General features: G+C 52.5%; 1 protein-coding gene across 4 annotated transcripts; it reads right to left on the bottom strand.

The window, feature by feature from the left end:
• Positions 1-568: 568 nt before the first annotated feature.
• Positions 569-19,241, bottom strand: EDC3 (enhancer of mRNA decapping 3). 4 transcript variants are annotated; one of them, XM_032122450.1, is made up of 7 exons: positions 19,179-19,241; positions 16,337-16,543; positions 14,817-15,130; positions 10,724-11,059; positions 3,838-3,991; positions 2,229-2,446; positions 569-1,066 (listed from the first exon to the last, which is right to left on the bottom strand). In XM_032122450.1, the coding sequence occupies exons 2-7, from the start codon at positions 16,498-16,500 to the stop codon at positions 732-734; spliced, it is 1,521 nt and encodes a 506-aa protein (XP_031978341.1). In that variant the 5' UTR covers positions 16,501-16,543; positions 19,179-19,241; the 3' UTR covers positions 569-731. The 4 variants fall into 4 exon arrangements, with proteins under 4 accessions (XP_031978341.1, XP_031978343.1, XP_031978344.1 ...); XM_032122452.1 differs by having other exon boundaries at positions 16,337-16,518; XM_032122453.1 differs by having other exon boundaries at positions 16,337-16,521; positions 19,179-19,226.
• Positions 19,242-19,875: the final 634 nt, after the last annotated feature.

Raw genomic sequence — 19,875 nt, 5'->3', positions numbered from 1 at the left:
CATCCCACAGACCTGGGCTTCACCCACGAAGCAAACAAAGAAAAGCCAACAGTATGTACGAAATAAGGCCCAGCTGAGGAGGGACATCGGCGTTCCCAGAGCATGTGTGAGCCTCTGGCTCCTGCCACAAGCTTTCCAAACAGGGAACCCTCTCCGTGAGGGGCTGGAAAGGAGAGGGAGCTACAACTGCCTTCCGGAACACAAAACAGGGGACGGGGTAGTCAAAAACAACATCAGAACCGAACGAGATTTCCCCTCAACAAAAGGGATTTCTACACAATCAAGGGGTGCTGTTCCCACCAGGATGTCCTTGCTGGGAATATCCAACCAGAAGGACCAGAAACACATCTCAAAGCGCCAAACCACCCTTTTTTGTACCACGTGCCGGCCAGGGCTGGGCAGCAGCAGCCACCTTCGCCGGGGACAGACACCATCGTCCTGCACGCTCCTTCATCCCACGGCACGAGAGAATGAAAACGGCTTCGCAGGAACATTCTCTTCCTCCTTATTTTTTTTTTTTGTTTTGTTTGGGGGTTTTTTTTTTTTGCTTCATTTTATGATTATTCTATTTTTTCTTATTAAATACACAGCGTTTCCTCTGGAAGGCGAACCCTCCAGAACTTCACATCCTTGTTAAGGCGTCACGAGGCGTCCAGCCGGGATCCACTGGACAGCTTGGTTTCACAGAGCTCCTCCCCTCTCCCTTCAGAGCCGGGGGGGCTGCACGGGCTCTAAGTGGAGTGCAGGGGGATGACGAATTTGCAGCCAAAGGGCGAGTGGTAGTTGATGCCCACCTCCTGAAAGACCTTCTGGGGGATGCCAATGTCACAGAGGTACACGCGGCCCGCACGCTCGCCCAGCGGCAGCGGTAGCCCCAGGGCCAGCGACCACTTGGCGTCGATGCCCAGCTCCATCTCGCTGATGGGGGGGTCTATGCTCAGCACGGGGGCCCGGTTCTGGTTGGCCCAGTCCACCACGGCTTTGTACCACGGCTGGTCTCTCAGGAAGGCATTTTCGTGACAATCCAGGCAGTTGATCACTAGGTCAACGGGGGTGTCTGGGAGGTCTGAAAGAAACACAGACACGGCTCAGAACCAGCTGCAACCCCCGGCTGAGGCAGCACTGCCAGCACATGTGGGGTTTGGCCTCCACTCTCGCTGCACAGCCCGGGCTTGCCTCCTGTCCTGGCCACCCTTCCCCCAAACAGACCAACACTGAACAGCTCTGCAGCACTCTGGGGCCAGAACCTCCCTCAGTGGCCAGCACGTGAGCAGCCCCAGTGCCACTGAGCTCACCGGGCCAGGCAGTCCAGGGGAGCAGCGGGGCTCTCTTTCCATCACAAAGGACCACTTTCTATTCCACAAGGTGAAAATACAGCTGGTTTTCTGGAACACAGCAACTGTGCTGCACTGCTGCCTGCCCCACTGAGCTCTGTCGCTCTCACCTGCTGCATCCCCCTCACCTGCTGCATCCCCTCACCTGCTGCATCCCCCTCACCCGCTGGACCACAAAGTCCTTGGTGCAAAATCATGGAATGGTTTGGGTTAGAAGGGACCTGAAAGTTCATCTCATTCCACTCCCTGCCATGGGCAGGGACGCCTCCCGCTATCCCAGGTTGCTCCAAGCCCCGTCCAACCTGGCCTGGAACACTTCCAGGGATCCAGGGGCAGGTACAGCTGCTCTGGAAAACCCATTCCAACCTTTTAGAATGTTTTATAGTAGGCAAGCAGCTCTGGCAGCAGAGCACAGCCCTAACTGCCAGGTTTGTTTCTCCCCAGAAGTTTAAATGAAGCAGGTTAGAAAACGACTGGTGAAATGCCAAGCAGAAGCCAGCACTCTCACAGGAGCTATTTATCCTAGGGAATACCGAGATGGGAATCCTGACAGCTGCTGGAAGTGGCTCAGCAGAGCTGGCTGCTGCTTTGCAACAGCAGCTGGACACTCATTCCCTCCCAGTTCCAACATGCTGAACAAGGCAGCCCCTTATCCTACAAGAACAGTTCCATACGGCAGCTCTTCCGGATTTGTTCCCACCGGAAACATCTGCGGCAGCACAACTGCTCCTCTGTTGTGGCTCTGAGTGCCTGCTGTCCCTGCAGCCTCCGGGCAGCCACCCAGGCGTGCCAGTGCCACTAGATGGTGCCAGGGGAGCGGGCAGGCGGCGGGAAGCCGTGCTGGAGAAGCCAGTCCTCCTCCCCGGAGAACCCAGGCCTCCCTCGGCCACTCACCTTTGACGCTGGACACCTGCTGGCCTTGTGTCTTGCTGAAAAGGTTCAGCTCGTTGGTGATGGACTCCAGCATCTTGACGAAGTTGGGGAGGAAGAGGATGACGTGGACATCGTGGTTGGACAGGTGCCGGCCGCAGCTGATGCCCTGGGCCCCCTTCACGTGGGGGCCGCACAGCAGCGCGACCGTGGGCCGCTGGTGCACGTTCTTGGGGTTCAGTCTGAAACACAGGCAAAAGGGACTGTGAGTTAACCCCAAAGTCTCTTACCTTCTTCCTGCGTGAGAAGAAAAAAAAAATTTAAAAAAAAAAAAAAAAATCAGTAAGATGCAAATTGCCAGGTGTTCTGCAAATCTGCCATCGCTCTCGAGAAGCAACCCACATCCTTTTGTGGTGCTGATGCTGCTCCGCTTGCAGGTTCAGAGAATCACAGACTGGTTTGGGTTGAAAGGACCCTAAAGGTCATCCAGTTCCACCCCTGACATGGGCAGGGACACCTTCCAGAGGACCAGGGTGCTCCAAGCCCCAATGTCCAGCCTGGCCTTGGGCAGTGCCAGGGATCCAGGGGCAGCCACAGCTGCTCTGGGCACCCTGTGCCAGGGCCTGCCCATCCCCATAGGGAAGAATTTCTTCCACATATTTAACCTAAATTTCCCCTTTTTAAGTTCCTGATGAAGGGTCCCTCTCTAGTTTCCTCACAGGCCCCTTCAGATACTTGAAGGTTGCTCCAACCTTCTCCTTCCCTTCAAGACTTCCCTGTACCCACAGCTGAGAACACAAGGTCCCAAGATCTCTGACTGTAAAAGAAAGCTAAAAATCTGGGGTGAGCTTCCTCATCAGAAGAGTCACAACTAAAAATGAAGAAAAATCATTTCTACTCCCTAAGCTTCATCAACCGCACGATAAAGTTCAGTTGGCCTGGAAGCCATCAGGAATTTCAGCTGCCTGTGTGTCACCCCTTAGTGCTCTCCATCAAGTGATCGGGTCCTGGTAAAGTGCTCCTGAATAAGCAGACGGAGACTGCAGGGTTACCACCTTTCATTTCGAGAGCAATTAATATGGAGCAGCTATGAACACCACAAAAATACAGGTGCAGTTCCTGCCCACATGGGCAGCTACGGAAGCGCAGGCAGGGAGCAGAGCTCGGTAAGAGTCAGCACGAATGCTCCTGCAGAAAGCACCGAGTGCACTGCGGGGCTGCTGCAAACAGCCCTCCAAGGAGCAGGATGTGCTCAGGTGAGCTGCAGACGCCTCAAAGCTGAGCTAGCCTTGCAAAAATCCACGCAGCGCTTCGTTTCCGTGGGCTGCCTCCTGCTTTTATTGACGTGGTGAGATTGTAAAGTGCCAAGACAGCAGAGGGAAGGCTCATTCAGGGGCTGAAAGGACGAGCTCATTACGTGTTCTGCAGCGCCTTCACCCCCCTCAGGCAGCACCTGTGCGAAGCTCAGCTCCCTGAAAAGCTCCCAGTGAGGGGCAGGAACATCTCACCTCTGCTTTGTCTGTGAGACAAGGGGCACTCACGGGGTGCAGCAGCCAAAAGGAAGCCCTTTGGCAGCAGTGACCTGAGAGGGCCTTGTGAGCCCCCTCCCTCCCCCCAGAGGCACCTCTGGTACCTGTTGGGCCCCCCGAGGAGGCTCAGGGCCATCTGGCTGGCACACACCCCTGTCATCTCCAGCCTCCGCTCCAGGGTCAGCCCGTGCTTCTCGGCCACCGACAGCAGCTTCTTGTGCAGCTCGTAGGACACGCTGGGGACCACCAGCCCCGAGTCTAGGGGTCAGAAACAGGGGAGGGAGGCACAAATGGGGACGATCAGAGACCCAGAAATAGCGGCAGCGAAAAGGCTTTTTAGCTGTTAGCAAGGCTTTGCTTCACCCACGCTCCTTCCGAGGCCATCAAAGGAATCCAAATTATTCTCAGTGAAGCAGAGACAGCTAAACACAACTGCTGGCTTAAAATAACACTTCCACAAAAATTCAGCAGGCAATTTTAGCAACACATGGAGTGAGAAGGCTTTTGTGACTTACAGATGGAATATCAAGGTTTTCGTTACTGGTCTCCAGGCCAGCAGTGCTTTAACCCACCACAAAGTACTCCTGAGCACTGTGAAAGTCAGGAGAGCAGCTGTGAAGTGGATTTCCCACCAAAAAGCTTGGATGTGTTACGCTTCCCGACACTGGTCCCCACGATCCCAGAGACCACAGCAAAACAAGACATCCCACGTCTGCTGGTAGGTGTTCCCATGCCAGAAGGGCTGCTCCAGACACAACAGCTGGATCACGGCACACCGAAGCAGCAGGGAAATGATCAAAGAACAAACTCGGCAGAAAAACACTTCCTAGGTGCTTTGGAGAGCCTGGGCTAGCGAGCTGGGAAATGCTCCAGCATTTGGATCAAGAGAAAAGAAACAAGAGAGGTTTTGTGAAGTGCTGAGAACTGTCCAGCCCGGCCTTGGACACTGCCAGGGATCCAGGGGCAGCCACAGCTTCTCTGGGCACCCTGTGCCAGGGCCTGCCCACCCTCCCAGGGAAGGATTCCCTCCTGATATCTAATCCAAACAACACATCCCAGAGTGCCTCCAGCCACAGCAACCAGCCTCTTCATTCTAACTTTTCTCCAAAGACAGCCCTTCACTGTGTTTAGGATTGTCACTATGTGGAATCAGAACATACTCTGTTCTTTTCTTGAAGCATCCTGCAAGGCCTGGGTGTCCTTAGCTACCTCCCAGCTAAGCAGCAGCACAGATTAATTCCCTTCCCTTATGGGATGGCCAGAGCTGGAGCACAGCTGCAGCAGGAGAAGCTCTCAGCTACACAAGGAATCCCAGCTGAGCCCGGCAGCCAGCTCCCACTCTGGGACAGGCAGAGGAGGTGCACAGGAGTCAGGCACCACGGAGCAAAAAGGTCCAGGATTAAAAGCAGTGCCTGCTACAGCAAACATCAGGTCAAAAAGTGTGAACTCGGTCCCTGCACCAGCTCCTCTCCTCTCAGCTTCCCCCGTGCTCAGCAGCCCTGGGTCACCCTCACGCTCCCCCCAGCCCCTCTGCCTCTGAACTGGGGGTGACAGCAGCCCCCGGGGTGCCCCTGGCAGCCTAGCTGGGCTGGGGCTGCCCGTGCTGTGCTGCTGGGGGAGAGCCGTGGGAGGGTGACACGGCCCGGTGGAAAGGCTCCGAGGGGAACAGGCACCGCTCGCACGCCCGCCCCGGGAGGAAACCCGGCCGTTACTCGTGGGCTTGGGCTCCTCTGCACACAGCAAACGTGACGAGAACCAGCTCTAACGAGCAAGGGCCGCATGCAAATGAGAAGAGCAGTGTGGATCAGAGCTGTGAGGAATGACGTGCGCTGCTGTACTTCCCCAGGGCGCCCCAGTCACCGATCACCAAGTCAAGCTCTGGCGGAAACGGGGGGGTTTTGCACACCCCGGGGTTTTCACAGTGGGCCCAGAGGTGTTCCTGCAGGGTGACAGCAAAATGCAGCAGAGCAGACACTGCTGCATCCTCCTACACTTCATTCCTGGCCTCACCGGCGGGGCTTTCGCAGACAGAGAGGGCCCAACGTGTCCCAGCGCTTGACCCCGCACGCGAAGCACCGATGAGGTCACCTCCGCTCCCAGGCTCCCGGGCCAGGCCAGCAGCCATCCTGTTATCAGTCATCCCCGAGTGCTGATAGCAGCCCTGAGCACTGCAGCCCAAGCAGTAATAACGGCGGGGCTGTCCCAGCGGGCATGCCCTGCCCCGGGCCCGCACACCCGAGTCACGCAAGCCCCACTCTGCCACGCTCCCATTCATGGCTCTGCCACTACATCTTGTTTTTCAAGCTTCAGGGAAGATCTGGAATGAGTGACCCGAGGTCAGGATCTCTCCCAACATCATCTGCTAACCCCAAAAAAGGCAGCTCCCGAACTCTACTTTTGCTGCATCTGAACCACCCCCAAATCCCCTGCTTCAATTCTGCACCAACTCCCCAAACTAGATGGACAATCTACACTCTGTATGCACCCAATTTAGCACAGATCTTCTCCATCCCCATCCACATCCTTCCCTCAACCAGCAGCTTTAGGAAAACTGTATTTGCCACGGGCTGGCTGCCACCAGTGGGTTAATGTGAGGGGGTTACTGGGAGGCAGTGATGAACTGGCATTTAGCACGCCAGTCTGTCCTAATTGCTCCCTCTCAGGGGCAGGCTGAAACACCAAGAGAACTTCCCTTCTTCGCCCTCACGCAAGGTCCAACCAGTCAGACTGGCTCATCAAAAGCAGGCCCAGGGAGTTAAATAAACTCTGGCAGAGAGCAATCAAGGAGGCGACGTGTAAACCCACAAACAATAACACCACTGCCACAAAACGGAAGCCCTGCCAACTTTAATTATGTTTGGGTTGGACAGGGCATCTTTATTGTTTGCTAATGAAGGCAATAAAATAAATTAGCCCAGGCCTTTTAATATTAAATAAATGTATTTTACAGCTGCCTGGGAAAAGAAAAAAAACACCAACCCACAAGGCAGATATAGACTAAACAGTTTTGTGACACGAAGAGTGACACTGGGTGGATAAAAACGGCCTGTGCCAGCAGAAGGGCTGAGCTAACTCTCCAAAAGCTAAATAATTATGAGGTTTTCCACCAACAAGCCCTGTAATGCTGCTGGGATGTCCAAATGCTTCCCAAGCTTGCAGCGGCAGGGAAAAAGGAGAGGGTTGATGCTAGAGGAGCTCAGTGCTAAGGGGTTGAGTCCCATCTCTTCCCTTGGCTATTGCAGCAGCTCTCCAGCTCCAGTTCTCTGCTAAAATAAACCCAGGCAAGGCACAGGAATGGGTCAGATAGAATTAGACTCAGGATCTCCTGCAAGCTGTCCTAGCATCGTTAACTCTCTCCTTTGGCAAGGAATAACCCCAGGTCGCAGAGCCTTACGGTGTGGCAGTCCCACACGCTCCGTAACTCTCATCCACACCAGGCACACGGGACATTCCCTGCTGCCTTCTGCCGGTTGCAAAGCTGGAACCACCTGCCTGCAGACTCAGCAAAACACATTTGCTGCCCCTCAAACACCAGTGATTTTCTCCACAACCTTAAGGGCTGCTTTTGTTAATCATCATTATTTTTAATTACGGCAAATCCTGCGGGAGTTCTGGCTGACCTTCCAGTGGGAGCCTCCCCCAGCATTAGTGCACAATTCCCTCCAGCTGAGCAAAGAACTGCCAGAGGGACAAAGGGACTCTGCCCCATGACCACTTTGTTTGCTCCTGTGGATGGCTAAAGAGAACTTCATTTGCACTCTCCTCAAGCCAGCCCAGAACACTTCACACATTCAATATACACAGGGCACTCATCCAGCCATCGAAGAGCTAAAAGCTGCAGAGAGGAGAAAAGTCAGTCAAGGACAGGGCACTCCAAAGGAACAGCCACACTCTTGGCATCACCTCACAGAACACACCCAGCCTTGGTTCTGAGCTCTGATCCTGGCACAAAGCTCTGCCTGCTCCTGTTTTCTTCCACCATCTCCTTATTGTGAAGAAGAAGGGTTGTTTGAAGGACAGACCCTGCTGCAAACTCCTCTGAGCCCCAACACTCCTGCAGAACGTTGGCTTTGCTAAAGGACCCGGCCTCAAAACACAGAGATGTTCAAACACAGGAGCTGTAGTGCCAACAGAACGAACAGAGACAGACCTGAGCCAACACAATTTAAATTCTCCAGCTGCACATCTCTGGAAGTAGAAAAAGGCAGCTCACACCTCGTGCAAAAATCAGCCTTTCCAGAGAGGCAGTTTTTACTAAACAATTACATTTCTCAGTAAATAAAGAGACCAACAGCAGTCAGCCCAAACCAGTGAAGACGAATGGTGTGTTTAGGAGGGATTCACATGTGGAGTCCCAGGGGTGGACTCAGCTCAGCCACAACCAAAGACCCGGTGAGCTCCATTAGCTCCAGGTTTTCACTTCTGGCTGGAACAGATTCCCACCTTCTTCATTCCCTGCTTACTTCCAAACCACAGGGTTGTGCCTTCCTGACAGCCTGGCTCCACAAAACCGGCTCTCAGCAAAGCATCCCAGTGGACAGAAGTGTTCATCCTACACATTCCAACTCACTCCAGTCAGCAATAAAATCCCAGGCTGGAAGTCCTGCAGATGAGTCTTTTGGGGAACTCAGAAGACTCACTCAAAACTGACATCAGCAGCTCAGTTTTACCTCTGCACCATCCTGGTTATTCCCTGCATCCATGGCACCAAAAAGCAGGCATTGATCCAGAGACAGGGATCCCACAGTGACAAGAGCTGGATATTACCTCCCTGCCAATCTCCAGCACCAGTTTTGTGCTGTTGCAGCAGAGAATCTCTGTCTCAGTCAGGATTCTATTAACACAATCACCTCTCAGACTGGCCCAGGGTAAAAAAAAAAAGCAGAAAGAAGTGCTTTGTCAGAACTAGGAAGTGCTTTTTGCAAGGAGAGCTTTCCTTGGGAGAACAAACTCTGGAGGGAGAATCCTGCCACAGACACATCCAAAATCAAGGCTTTTGGAGCTCTTGGCACTCATTTAATCATAGCAGCTGCTCTTTGAGCCGCTAAGAGGCAGGCTGCCTACAGCTCAGCACCCTCCTTCCAGCTGCTAAACAAAGGGATTGGGGTGGGTTTCTTTCCACGAGAAGTCCATCATTACTCCAGGCACAATGTCCCTCTGGCTGCCAGGGACAGCGGGCAAGCTACAGCTGTTTACCAGAGCCTCTGCTGGACGGCCAGCAGCACTCCCTAGGCAAGAGGAGACTTCCTCAGTGGCCACAAAGGCAGGCACCCTCTGTGGGAAACATGCCTGGACACCTCTCTCCTCACTGCCGGGCCTGTGGACGTGCCCGGCTCGGCGCAGGCGGCCGACGGGCACTGCCCCCGGTGTGACACGCCAGCCTTTCTTCCAAACAAACCTACAATGCCCAGGGGACACCAATCAGCCAACAGCAGCTAATGAGGCCAGCGAGACCCTGCAAGGCCCGAGGGGAGTCGCTGACCACCCTCCCTGGGCAGCCCTGCCAAGGGCAAAACAAGACACTTTTCCTTTCGCCGGGCTCCCCTCAGCACAACCAGGATCCCAGAGGGAAGGACGATGGAATGCAGCAAACAGGATTGTGTTTTCATGCCTGGATTTACTCACTGCTGCTCATTGCATGGCAGTTTTCCTCCCAGGAATTCTACTGCTAGAATCCCCTACCAGCCACCCTGCTCAGACTGGCTGCCAACAGTGGCTTAGCTTTTGTTTCAGACTAGACATCCACAGAGGCCCCATCTCCTCTCAAAAAAGCCAGCTGGAAGATGGATTGACAAGGAAGAAATTTGAAAAAACCCACAAAATAGATAGGAAATCACACAGAAAATGAAGAGGTGCTTATTCCCACAGCACACGGGCAATCAGCACAGCTTCTTCCACAGAGATGCTGAAAGCTTGGGGAGATTTAGAAAGCAAGAGGTTAAATTAAGCAGAAAAAAGCACCATTAATACTGAACTCTCACTGCTGCCTCAGGAAGTCTTAAAATTGTGAAAGACAAAGCAGTGGAGGAAAGTCTCACTGCACGTTTCTCTCACTTTTCCTTGAGGATCCTTGGAAACACAACACTGAGCCGCTACAACCCACTGTGTTTTCCTCTCACTCGAGAGCAGAACAGAACAATAGGAAGAGGAATGACAGAAATGGAGAACTAGGACATTGTCATATCCCAGAGCCACTAAAAAAAAAGGACTTTTCAAAACTGAAAAGCAGCAGATCATTACAAATCCATCAGCTTCTTCCCCTGAAGCGTTTCACACCCCAGATGGAGTTTCCAGGCAGAGGATGAATGACAGCCCAAGGAGCTGCTCACACTTCTGCTCAGGCCACCAGGATATCAGTTGGTTTGAGTCCCTGCAAGAAGAGCTGAAATCTGAGTTTATTCTGATGTGGAAAAGAAACGTTCCTGGAATGCCAGATTTCCTTCACTCCTACATTTTGCAAGTGCTTAAAAATCAAAGGCAAGATATCCCAAGGAGGCTACAGTTACCTGGAATTTGGAGCTAAATGTGCCATCAGTTCTTTTTACATGAACTGTACTTAAACCCACGCAGAAAGGGAGAACTACGACCCAAAGAGTGCCAGAAGCACAGAAAATCTCCCGAAACCATGAAAGCACAAATCCTGAGACCATCCCTCCATCCCTCTGCAGAGCCAGCAATCAAGTCCACGTGGGTTCACCAGGCTACTGAAATCCAAGCAAGGATTCAAACACCTCTTACTCAGTTCCCAACCATCAGCTTTGTTCCCTACTGGAGCAACCCTTACCTTGCTGGCCTCTCTGAGTATTTGTTATCTCAGAAACACTGCAAATAAAGGCTCTGTGTAGACTCACAAATCCAACCTTACGTGAACACTGCCCTTGCTTGGACCACATTAAGCTGACAGACACCCCTTGGAGCAAAAATCCACCGTGTGTGCCCCCCCCCAAAAAGCAGCAGCTTGGGTCCTTATGAGGAAGGGAGGTGGCATACCCGTGCAGAATTCCTTGTGAGGGTTCTGGGGTACCACAATCCTTCTGTAGACGATGGGCTCCGACTCCAGGATGTTCTCGTCGTGCCGGTAGCGAGCGGGTTTCTCGTTAGGGGTCCCTCGGGAGCGGGTGCCGCTCCTCCTCTCGTAAGTCTCGATCTCTTCAAACACAGCTGCCTTGTCAAAAAGGGCCAGGTTGCCCTCGAAATCAAAATCAGTGTCTGGGATTTCGTCGATGTCATCCCCAAAGCACTCGTCGTCCTTGCTCTTCATCTGCCCGTTCTTCAGCCCACTCTTCTTCGGGGTCACCTGGTTCGGGTGGCGGCTGCTGGACGACCCTAAGCCAAAAGAAAAGCAAGTTGAGAGCGTGTCCTAAATGGAAAAAGGCACTTTCTCAGCAAATTTTGGGGGAGAGGGGAGCTCCTCCTTACAGTGCCCTTGCTCAAGGGAGTTCATGGAGCTCATCCCTGGCTTTACTCATGCTCAGCTGAGCCAGCAGAGAACAGAACAAGAGCAGCAGCAAAGAGACTTCTGGGGACTTCCCACCGGCAAGGTTACAAAAACAAGCTTGTCCACGGCAGCAAAGGAGCTGCTTCTCCACGTTTTATTTAACCCCAGCCAGTGTCACATCAGCACCAAGGTTATCAGCTGTGACCCAGGAGCTCTCCTATCCCGAGCTCGTGTTCAGACAGGAGCGTGACCCAAGCCACTCTCTGGAATTTCCCTAGATTTCAGAAACTACTGTAGGTGTTTTCTTCCATATTAATGGTCTTTATGGGAGAACTTCAAACCCTGAATGTAAAGGATCTCTTTTTCCTCACCCTTGATATGATTTCTCGTTCCTGTTTCATTCTCCTCCTTATCCATCACCTTGTATGTTGGAATACACTTCTTTCCAATCACAAGTCACTGGGAAAGCCCAAATTCTCTGGAGTGAGACTGATGAACGTCTCCTGCTTAGGGCTGGAGATTAAGAACTGATCCAAATATACAATTATGAGGTCAACTTATCCTTTAGTTGCTTATTTCTTCCATTATTCTTCAGGTCCAGACAGTATTAATTTGTCATTCCCAGTGTTACATTTGCAATTACTAGAAAATATTTCATGCCAATTCCTGCAGTTACAGGAATCACCTACAGCGTCCAACAGATGGAGTAAGTTCTCAAGCCAGAACTGCTTGCTCTACTGAACTATTTCCTGTTGTTGAAGATAATCCCCTTTGTGAGGGATTCACACAAACGAGTTTGAGAGAATCCGTTTGATAACACAGGAACAAGGAATTTCAAGCCATCCAAGGAGACTCAGCAAACATCCCAAAAGATTTGCAATAGCACAGACTCCACAAGCACCCCTCAAGTCAGCTGTCCCCTCTCTAAGTGCAGACAGGTCCAGTTTCAGCACGTCCACCTTCAGCCATGCTGAAAGGCGACTTGCTGAGGATGTGAACTTGGTTTATTCCCAGTCAGGGATGCATTGTCTCAGCAAGGATTCATTTCAGACACTGTGGGACTTGGTTTTTCTGGAGAATCGGTTGATGACTAACCCAAAAGCTTTCCCAGTCCCCACAGCAAGATCCTAAATCTTACAGGCTTTGCATTAATTTCCCATTAAGAAAAAAACCCAAACACCCTTCTCAAGTGAGAAGGGTCTATGATAATGCACCATTTGTCTCGGAAGGACAGACAGCAGAATTCCAGAATTGTGGTGACAAAACAGGGTTTAGGAGAGAGAAAAGGGTAAGGCTTCCCAGGAAGGATAATTTCAGTAGGCACACTCATTTCTGTGCATAGTTTTGAAAGCTTTTTGGTAACAACTTCCTCTCTGTCCCAGATAAAGGGTTCCCAAACCAAAGGTGACACTTAAACCACTCCAAAGTGGGACGGGACTCGGTTTGGAACTAAACTGCCACTGCTGAGGGAATCACAGCCACAGCTGCTGCTATGAAGGAGGAAGATGAGGAATGGAAACACAACAGGTCGAGTTCTCCCAACACCCAGGAACTGCAGGTCAAGCAGAAGCCAGGGACTCTCAGGGTTCAGATGAACAAGCCAGAGCCTGCACTGCCACAAAGGCAAAGCAGGCCTGCTCCTTGTGTCAGTGTCAAGTGTTTGGCCAGCTCAAGCTGCTCCTGTCACACTCCCTGCCAGATCCCTCTGCAAACAACTCCACACTCCCCTCAGCTGCCCTGAGACTCAGAATGTGGGGCCAGACACTGCCGTGCAGCAGGACAGGAGCAGCTGATGTGAGCAGTGTGTAAATGCTGATGGAACAAAGAGCTGCACCAGAAAAGCTGGAGAACAATGGCTGGAAAGCTCCCTGCAGCCACAAACAAAGGGAGCCAGGAGCCTACCTCATCAAAATGAGCCCCACTGGCACTGTGGTGGGCAGCTCCCTAATCCCTCCTGAGGGGTGCCAGCTCTGGAATACTGCTGACCCCACAGCTCTGCCCTGCCTGCCCCACAGCCCCCCAACGGAGGCTGCACAGAACACGGCACAGGCCTCCCGCGAGCTGGGAGCAAAGTTAGGAGTTGTTCCTCCTCAAGCACCGCCTTCGAGACAGGAAAAATGACAGCTGGTTCTGCTCAGGGGAAAGAGGAGAGCCAAAAAAAGGGCAAGGGGAGGAAAGCAAAGTCAGATCTCCTATTCCAGCTGCTTTTGGATCACAACTTCCAGCGCCTCTGCCCTGCATGGAGCTTGTTGAGGGGAGCAGCTCCTCAGGCGCACAGAAAAGCACCTCCCTCACAAGATAAACAATCCTTCCCGGGCTTTTTTCGTTTCTGAGGAATAAAAACCCTTTCACGTACAGCACGCAAGCAAACACAGTCTCCAGCGAGCTGGCTGCCTTCCTGAGAGATCCCTGTGGGAGTGTTTGCGGCCAGCCCTGGCACAACGAGCCCGCTGCCAGCACAGCACTGGAGCCATTGTTGGGAAACCTGCGCTGGTGTTTGTTGTTTATTGATTCCTGGCACACCAGTGCTCCAAAGGGGAATTCTGGCCCTGACTTGGCACGCTAGAGGCCAACAAGAGGTCGACTTCCAGCTGTAGGACTGAAGTTCTGGATGACATCTCAGCCCACTCTTCCCTGGACTCCTGCACCCACCACCTGCACAAAGCCAGGCCCAACTCCATCCCCCTCCCAAAACTCACACAGCACTTACCCTACGCTCCAAATACACACATTTTACACCATTTCTGCACCTCCTTCATCCCAAAAGAAACCCAAGCTAACAATCCACACCAAGGACCTCGCTCAACCTGCCTCAAAGGCTGTAAAAGTGACCTGCTGTGCTCATGTGAATCCAACAGGAGCTGTTTGTGGATTGAAGCACTCTCTGCTCACCCCAGATCTGCCAAACACCCTGAAAGGGGTGAAAATAACCTAGCTGTCGGTGGGTGAGAAAGAATTCCAGAGGTCTAGAAATTTCTCCCCAAAACCACAGCCTTAGACCTGTTTAACTGGCCTGGCCCATCTCGGGTTGTTTCTTTTCTGACTGCAAGGAGGGAAAAAACAAAGTCATGGAATTACGAGGGATGCATACTGAGGCTTCAACAGTGAAGTCATGGAAATGTGCTGGACACACACTGACATTTCAGGAGTTGGATTATGAAGATCTGCAAAGGAAGATAGCTCAGGGGGCTCTGAGGAAAAAAAGTGAACAAAGGCAGTTTTGAAGATTTTTATCAAGAGAAATAAAAGTAATGGCTGTTTGACTTTGGGATGCTCTGACTGTATCCTACATCACCCTCATTAATCTGTATTTTCAACAACACAGCCAGAACCCATTTGTAATTCTGTATGGGGTGCTGCTGTAATAGGTTATGGTACTCAAGCCTTAAATAGAAAAGCTTGATAATATTGCAGTTTGCTTGCAGCTCCTTTTAGAGGAAAAGGCTGGAAGCTGGGCAATCTTCGAATAGGAAAGACAGCAAACTGAGGAAATCTTTGGCATCAGACATTGTCTATGCAGACAGAAAAATGTGTCAGAATAACACACAGGTGGCACAGGGGAAGTTTCCAGCCCTGCTGGCAAAGCTCTTGCTGAAGAAGGGAAGATGCTGGAGCAGGAAAGCTCTGGGATGTCCCCATACTCACAGGAATTGTGCCTCCGACGGAAGCCTTTGGACTGGGTCAGCGTTTCCATGTGTCGATCCATGTAGCTCTTGGAGCACTGCTGCTGTGGGGAGATGACAATGTCCTGGCTCTTCACATCTGTCCTCCTCGGGATGTTCTGTGGGGCACTGCTGGACATTGGCTTCTTTAGGACTTTCCCAGTGCCATTCTGGCTGGGCCCCACCTGGCACCCGACCCCGGGGATTCCCATTTCCATCTGCTGCAAGTCCCCACATTGTCTGCTGTCCCCCGGCCCCGGGATCTCCAGAATCTTCAGCTCAGTAATGTCACCTGCCCTAAAAGCAGCACAAGAAAACCCCCCAGTCAGGAATTTAGCACACACCCTGGCAAAAAAAAAAAAAACTCCTGAGGAAAAACATCCAGCGTTGTCCAGTGGGACTGTTCCGATGCCATTATCAATAGGAACAAGGGAATAAAAGGATTTTAATACTCAAACACACAGGGCGTTTCCACAGGCAGCAAAATGTTAAACTGAAATGGCAAATCTTCAAAATAACCAGTATTCCTACACTGCACCTGGATTTTGTTTGAAAGGTTCTGTCTCCAGCTGAAACAGGAATCAGTCGAGCAAAAAATGGAAGCAACTGGCCCAGACCTTTGCAGAAATCTGCATTAATTTAACAGTTTCTAGCTAATTAATTGCTCTCAGCCTTGAGGCTGCTGTTACTTTTAATCCGTTTCTGCAGACAGCTACCCTCAGACAAGTGCAGTTCATGCTCAGACAAGGACGGTACTTCCCACTTCCACAGAAAAAAAGGATAAAGAAACCTAATCTAGCACTGGGCACAAGCCAAAAGGAAACAAAGGAGTGATTATAAAGACTTCCATTTGCACTGACTGCAAGAAATACATCAGGAATTAGGCTCTTCTAGTTCTGACTCAGTGTTTGTTCAAGTGGGATATGAAAGCAGAGAGACTTCCACACATCCCCTGGAAGGACGTGGCTGTTGTCCTCCCTCACTGTCTCTCTTGAAAATCCAAGGGAAAACAAATAAATTAAGAGTATTGACTTTGTGGAGTCAATCTTATTGAAAAATGAGTGACTCAGAGCCTTAACGACAACATTCCAGGGAACAGGAAAATGTCCAGTGATGAGTGACTCTTATTTCTATTTTTTAAGCACAGAGTTGCCGGTGGGAAAGAACTGCTGAGAGGGCAAAGCTTTAAAAAAGTATTTCAGCCCCCTAAAACCCCAACAACAGACTGTACACACACAATAATAGATAAATATATATTTGTGTATATATACACGCAGTCTGACCCCCAAATAACCCCCGAGCCTGAGCTACCCGCCTCCAACTCCAGGATCCGAGCCAGGAATTAATCTCCTGCACACAAACTAACACAAACACCAGAGGCACTCAGCAGCAGCGAGGAAATTTAGGGCAAAGAGGTCACGTCTGAGGGAATAAAAACCCCCATCCAAAGCACCCCCAGCCTTTGCATGGGACAAGGCAGAGGGAGAAAAGGCAGGCACTAACCTGAAGGTGACTTCTGGCACGAGGCATTTGACCCCGTTGTGGAAGGGCCGCGTCAGGGAGATGGTCTGGCTGACCTGATCCACAGCAGACACTCGGCCTTGGTAGACTCCCAAGCTCTCTCCACAGTTAATTGACACGATGCTGCCCAGCCAGTCCGTAGCCATATTTCTGGCACGGAGCTGCTGTGAAGAGACACAGGCCTGGCTGTAACAAGATGCACAAAGTGACAACCTGAATCAGCATCAGCGCACCCCCGGCCCACAGCCCTGGCTCCCTCCCAAGCTGCAGCTTTGTCAGCTCCTCTCCGCTTTGTGGGGAGGAAATAACATCCCTACGGACACCACCGATCCCAGCGGGAGTGGAAATCCCTGGATGGGCCTTTGCCTTTCCCGTTGAGCAGTAGATCTTTGTCTGACTGAGTTCAAGGCTGATGCTTCCAAGAGAAATATTTAGCACTGCGTCCTGCCTGTGGATGTTCTCCCTGGGATTTCAAACTGGGAATTTAGTTTGGGCATATGGACGCCGGGGCAGAACAGCTCCAGTGAATATTCAGCAGTGAGAGGAACGATCTCTGCACGTGCAAATGAAAACCAAAACCTTTCAGGGAACAGAGACACAGGGTGGGAGGGGGACCCCAGCCAACACCTCTAAAGGAACAGAGAAACACAGAAGGGGGGAAAATCCCAAACACTGGAGTCCAGGACAAAAGCGCCCACGCTCTGCAGAGGCAGGGTTAGCATCACTGCCACAATTAGATCAATTAATTAAGAGATAGTTGCTCTCCTTCCCAGCACTCGAGTTCTGTCAGAATCAGGGAGGAAAGACTCCAATTTGTTTAGACACATGTTTCCAACGCTCCTGGAAGCAGTTAAACAGCTCCTTTGATCTGAGATTTCCTAGTGACAGGCTCACGAGCATCACAGAGAGCGAGAGCTGTGACAAGCTCCTAAATGTACAGATTTGCCTTTCATGCTGCAATCAAAGAGGGGGAATGTTTGATATTTACTGTGAGCAGCACAAAGAAACACAGGAGACAGCCCAGGGAGAACAACATCCACATATAAATCACGTTTCTGGGAGAGGCAGTTGGATTCTCTGCAAGCCAAGCCTCTTGGAAATAGATGCAAGGAAAAAAAACAAACCTGGATGAGGGGAAAAAAAAAAAATCTCACTTCCCCCAACTTTCACAGGAATGAAAACAGGGGATGCTTCAAAGGGAAGAAAACACGAAATTCGGTCACTAAGCCATAAATCCATCAAGAGCAGCCTCCTCTCCTTCCTGTGGATGTGTGTTTGTATTAACCCATGATGACAATGTCTGCATTCCAAGGAGATGGCTGATAAAAAGCACTCTCAAAACACAGATAACACATCCCTGGGTATCCACAGGAAAACTGAAACTTCATTCCCTTTCCTGTTTTCTTTTTAATCTCCCTTAGGAAACGCGTGAAAGAGCTCAGCACACATCCCCACCTTCCACAGATTCTTTCTAAAAATAAGAGCTGCCTTTGAGCAAAAAAAAAAAAAAAAACAAAATCCCAATAAATCTATGTTTGAGTGCAAATATAAATGAAACTATCCCAGGGTTGGATCAGAGGGGGGCTGTGTCCAGCCTGATCCTGTAGGAAAACACAGGGCATCCCACAGGTAAACACGTGGAGCTCCCACAGGTAAATGCAAGCCCCCCCATAGGTACACACCCCAAAGGGTAAACACATGGGCCCCCCAAGGTAAAAAGGGGATCCCCAATAGGTAAACACAGAGCTCCCGCCATAGGCAAACACAGACCCTCCCCATGGATAAACACAGACACCCCCCCCACCCCCTTGGATAAACACAGACCCCCCCCCCATGTATAAACACAGACCCCTCCCCCCCCCATGGATAAACACAGAACCCCCCCCCCATGGATAAACACAGAAACCCCCCCCCCCCCATGGATAAACACAGACACCCCCCCCATGGATAAACACAGACACCCCCCCCCCATGGATAAACACAGAACCCCCCCCCCCATGGATAAACACAGACCCCTCCCCCCATGGATAAACACAGACACACCCCCCCCCCCCCATGGATAAACACAGACACCCCCCCCCCCATGGATAAACACAGACACCCCCCCCATGGATAAACACAGACACCCCCCCCCCATGGATAAACACAGACACCCCCCCCATGGATAAACACAGACACCCCCCTCCCCAATGGATAAACACAGACACCCCCCCCCATGGATAAACACAGACCCCTCCCCATGGATAAACACAGACACCCCCCCCCCATGGATAAACACAGACACCCCCCCCATGGATAAACACAGACACCCCCCCCCCATGGATAAACACAGACACCCCCCCCATGGATAAACACAGACACCCCCCTCCCCAATGGATAAACACAGACACCCCCCCCATGGATAAACACAGACCCCTCCCCATGGATAAACACAGACACCCCCCCCCCATGGATAAACACAGGGCATCTCCACAGGTACACATAGGTCCCCCAACAGGTAAACACAGGGAGCCCCACAGGTAAACACAGGCCCCCCGTAAATAAGTACGGCCCCCATAGGTAAACACAGAGCCCCCTCAGGTAAGCGTGGGGACCCCAAGTTAAACACAGGCGCCCCACAGGCCTCCCACCCTCCGCGGCTCCCCCGGCCCCACCTCCCCACGACGGCCCGTTCAGGCCGGGCAGGGCCTGGCGCCGCGGCCGCGCTTCACGGGAGCCCAGGAGAGGCTCAGCCCCCTGCGACGGCACCATGCCGGCCCAGCCCGCTCCCTCCGAACTCCCGGGGCGCCGGGCCGGGACCCCCCGTTTCCCCCGTGGCCCTCACCCGCCGCCGCCGCCGCTCCCGCCTCAGCGCAGCCCCGCCGCCTCAGCGACGCTCGGCCTGGCGCCACTTCCGGCCCCGCCCCCCGCGTGCGGCGCTCCGGCCGCCGGCGGGGCCATAGAGACGGCACGGGAGCCGCGCTGCGCGCATGCGCAGTGCCCGCCGCGGGAGGGAGCCCGGGCCCCCCGGCAGCCGAGTCCCAGCCGAGTCCCAGCGGTGTCACATCCCTGTCCCAGCCGTGTCACACCCGTGTCACATCCCTGTCCCAGCCGTGTCACACCCGTGTCCCAGCCGAGTCCCACCCGTGTCCCACCCGTGTCACACCCGTGTCCCAGCCGTGTCACACCCGTGTCACACCCATGTCCCACCCGTGTCCCAGCTGTATCCCAGCCGTGTCCCTTCCATGTCCCACCCGTGTCCCACACGTATCCCACACGTATCCCACCCGTGTCACACACCTGTCACACACCTGCCACCTCTGTCCCTCCATCCCTCCATCCCACCTCCATCCCTCCATCATGCCATCCCCTCCATCATCTCCATCGCGCCTCTGTCACTCTGTCACACCTCCATCACCTCTGGCACCTTTTCACGCCTTCCATTCCCTTCATCCCCTCCATCCCGTCCCCTGCTCCATCCCTCCATCATGCCTCCATCACTTGTCGCACCTCCATCCCCTCTGTCAGCTTTCCATCCCCTC

The sequence above is a fragment of the Corvus moneduloides genome, chromosome 13, assembly GCF_009650955.1.
Source record: "Corvus moneduloides isolate bCorMon1 chromosome 13, bCorMon1.pri, whole genome shotgun sequence".
Lineage (NCBI taxonomy): Eukaryota > Metazoa > Chordata > Aves > Passeriformes > Corvidae > Corvus > Corvus moneduloides.
This window is presented reverse-complemented; position numbering and strand designations above follow the sequence as displayed.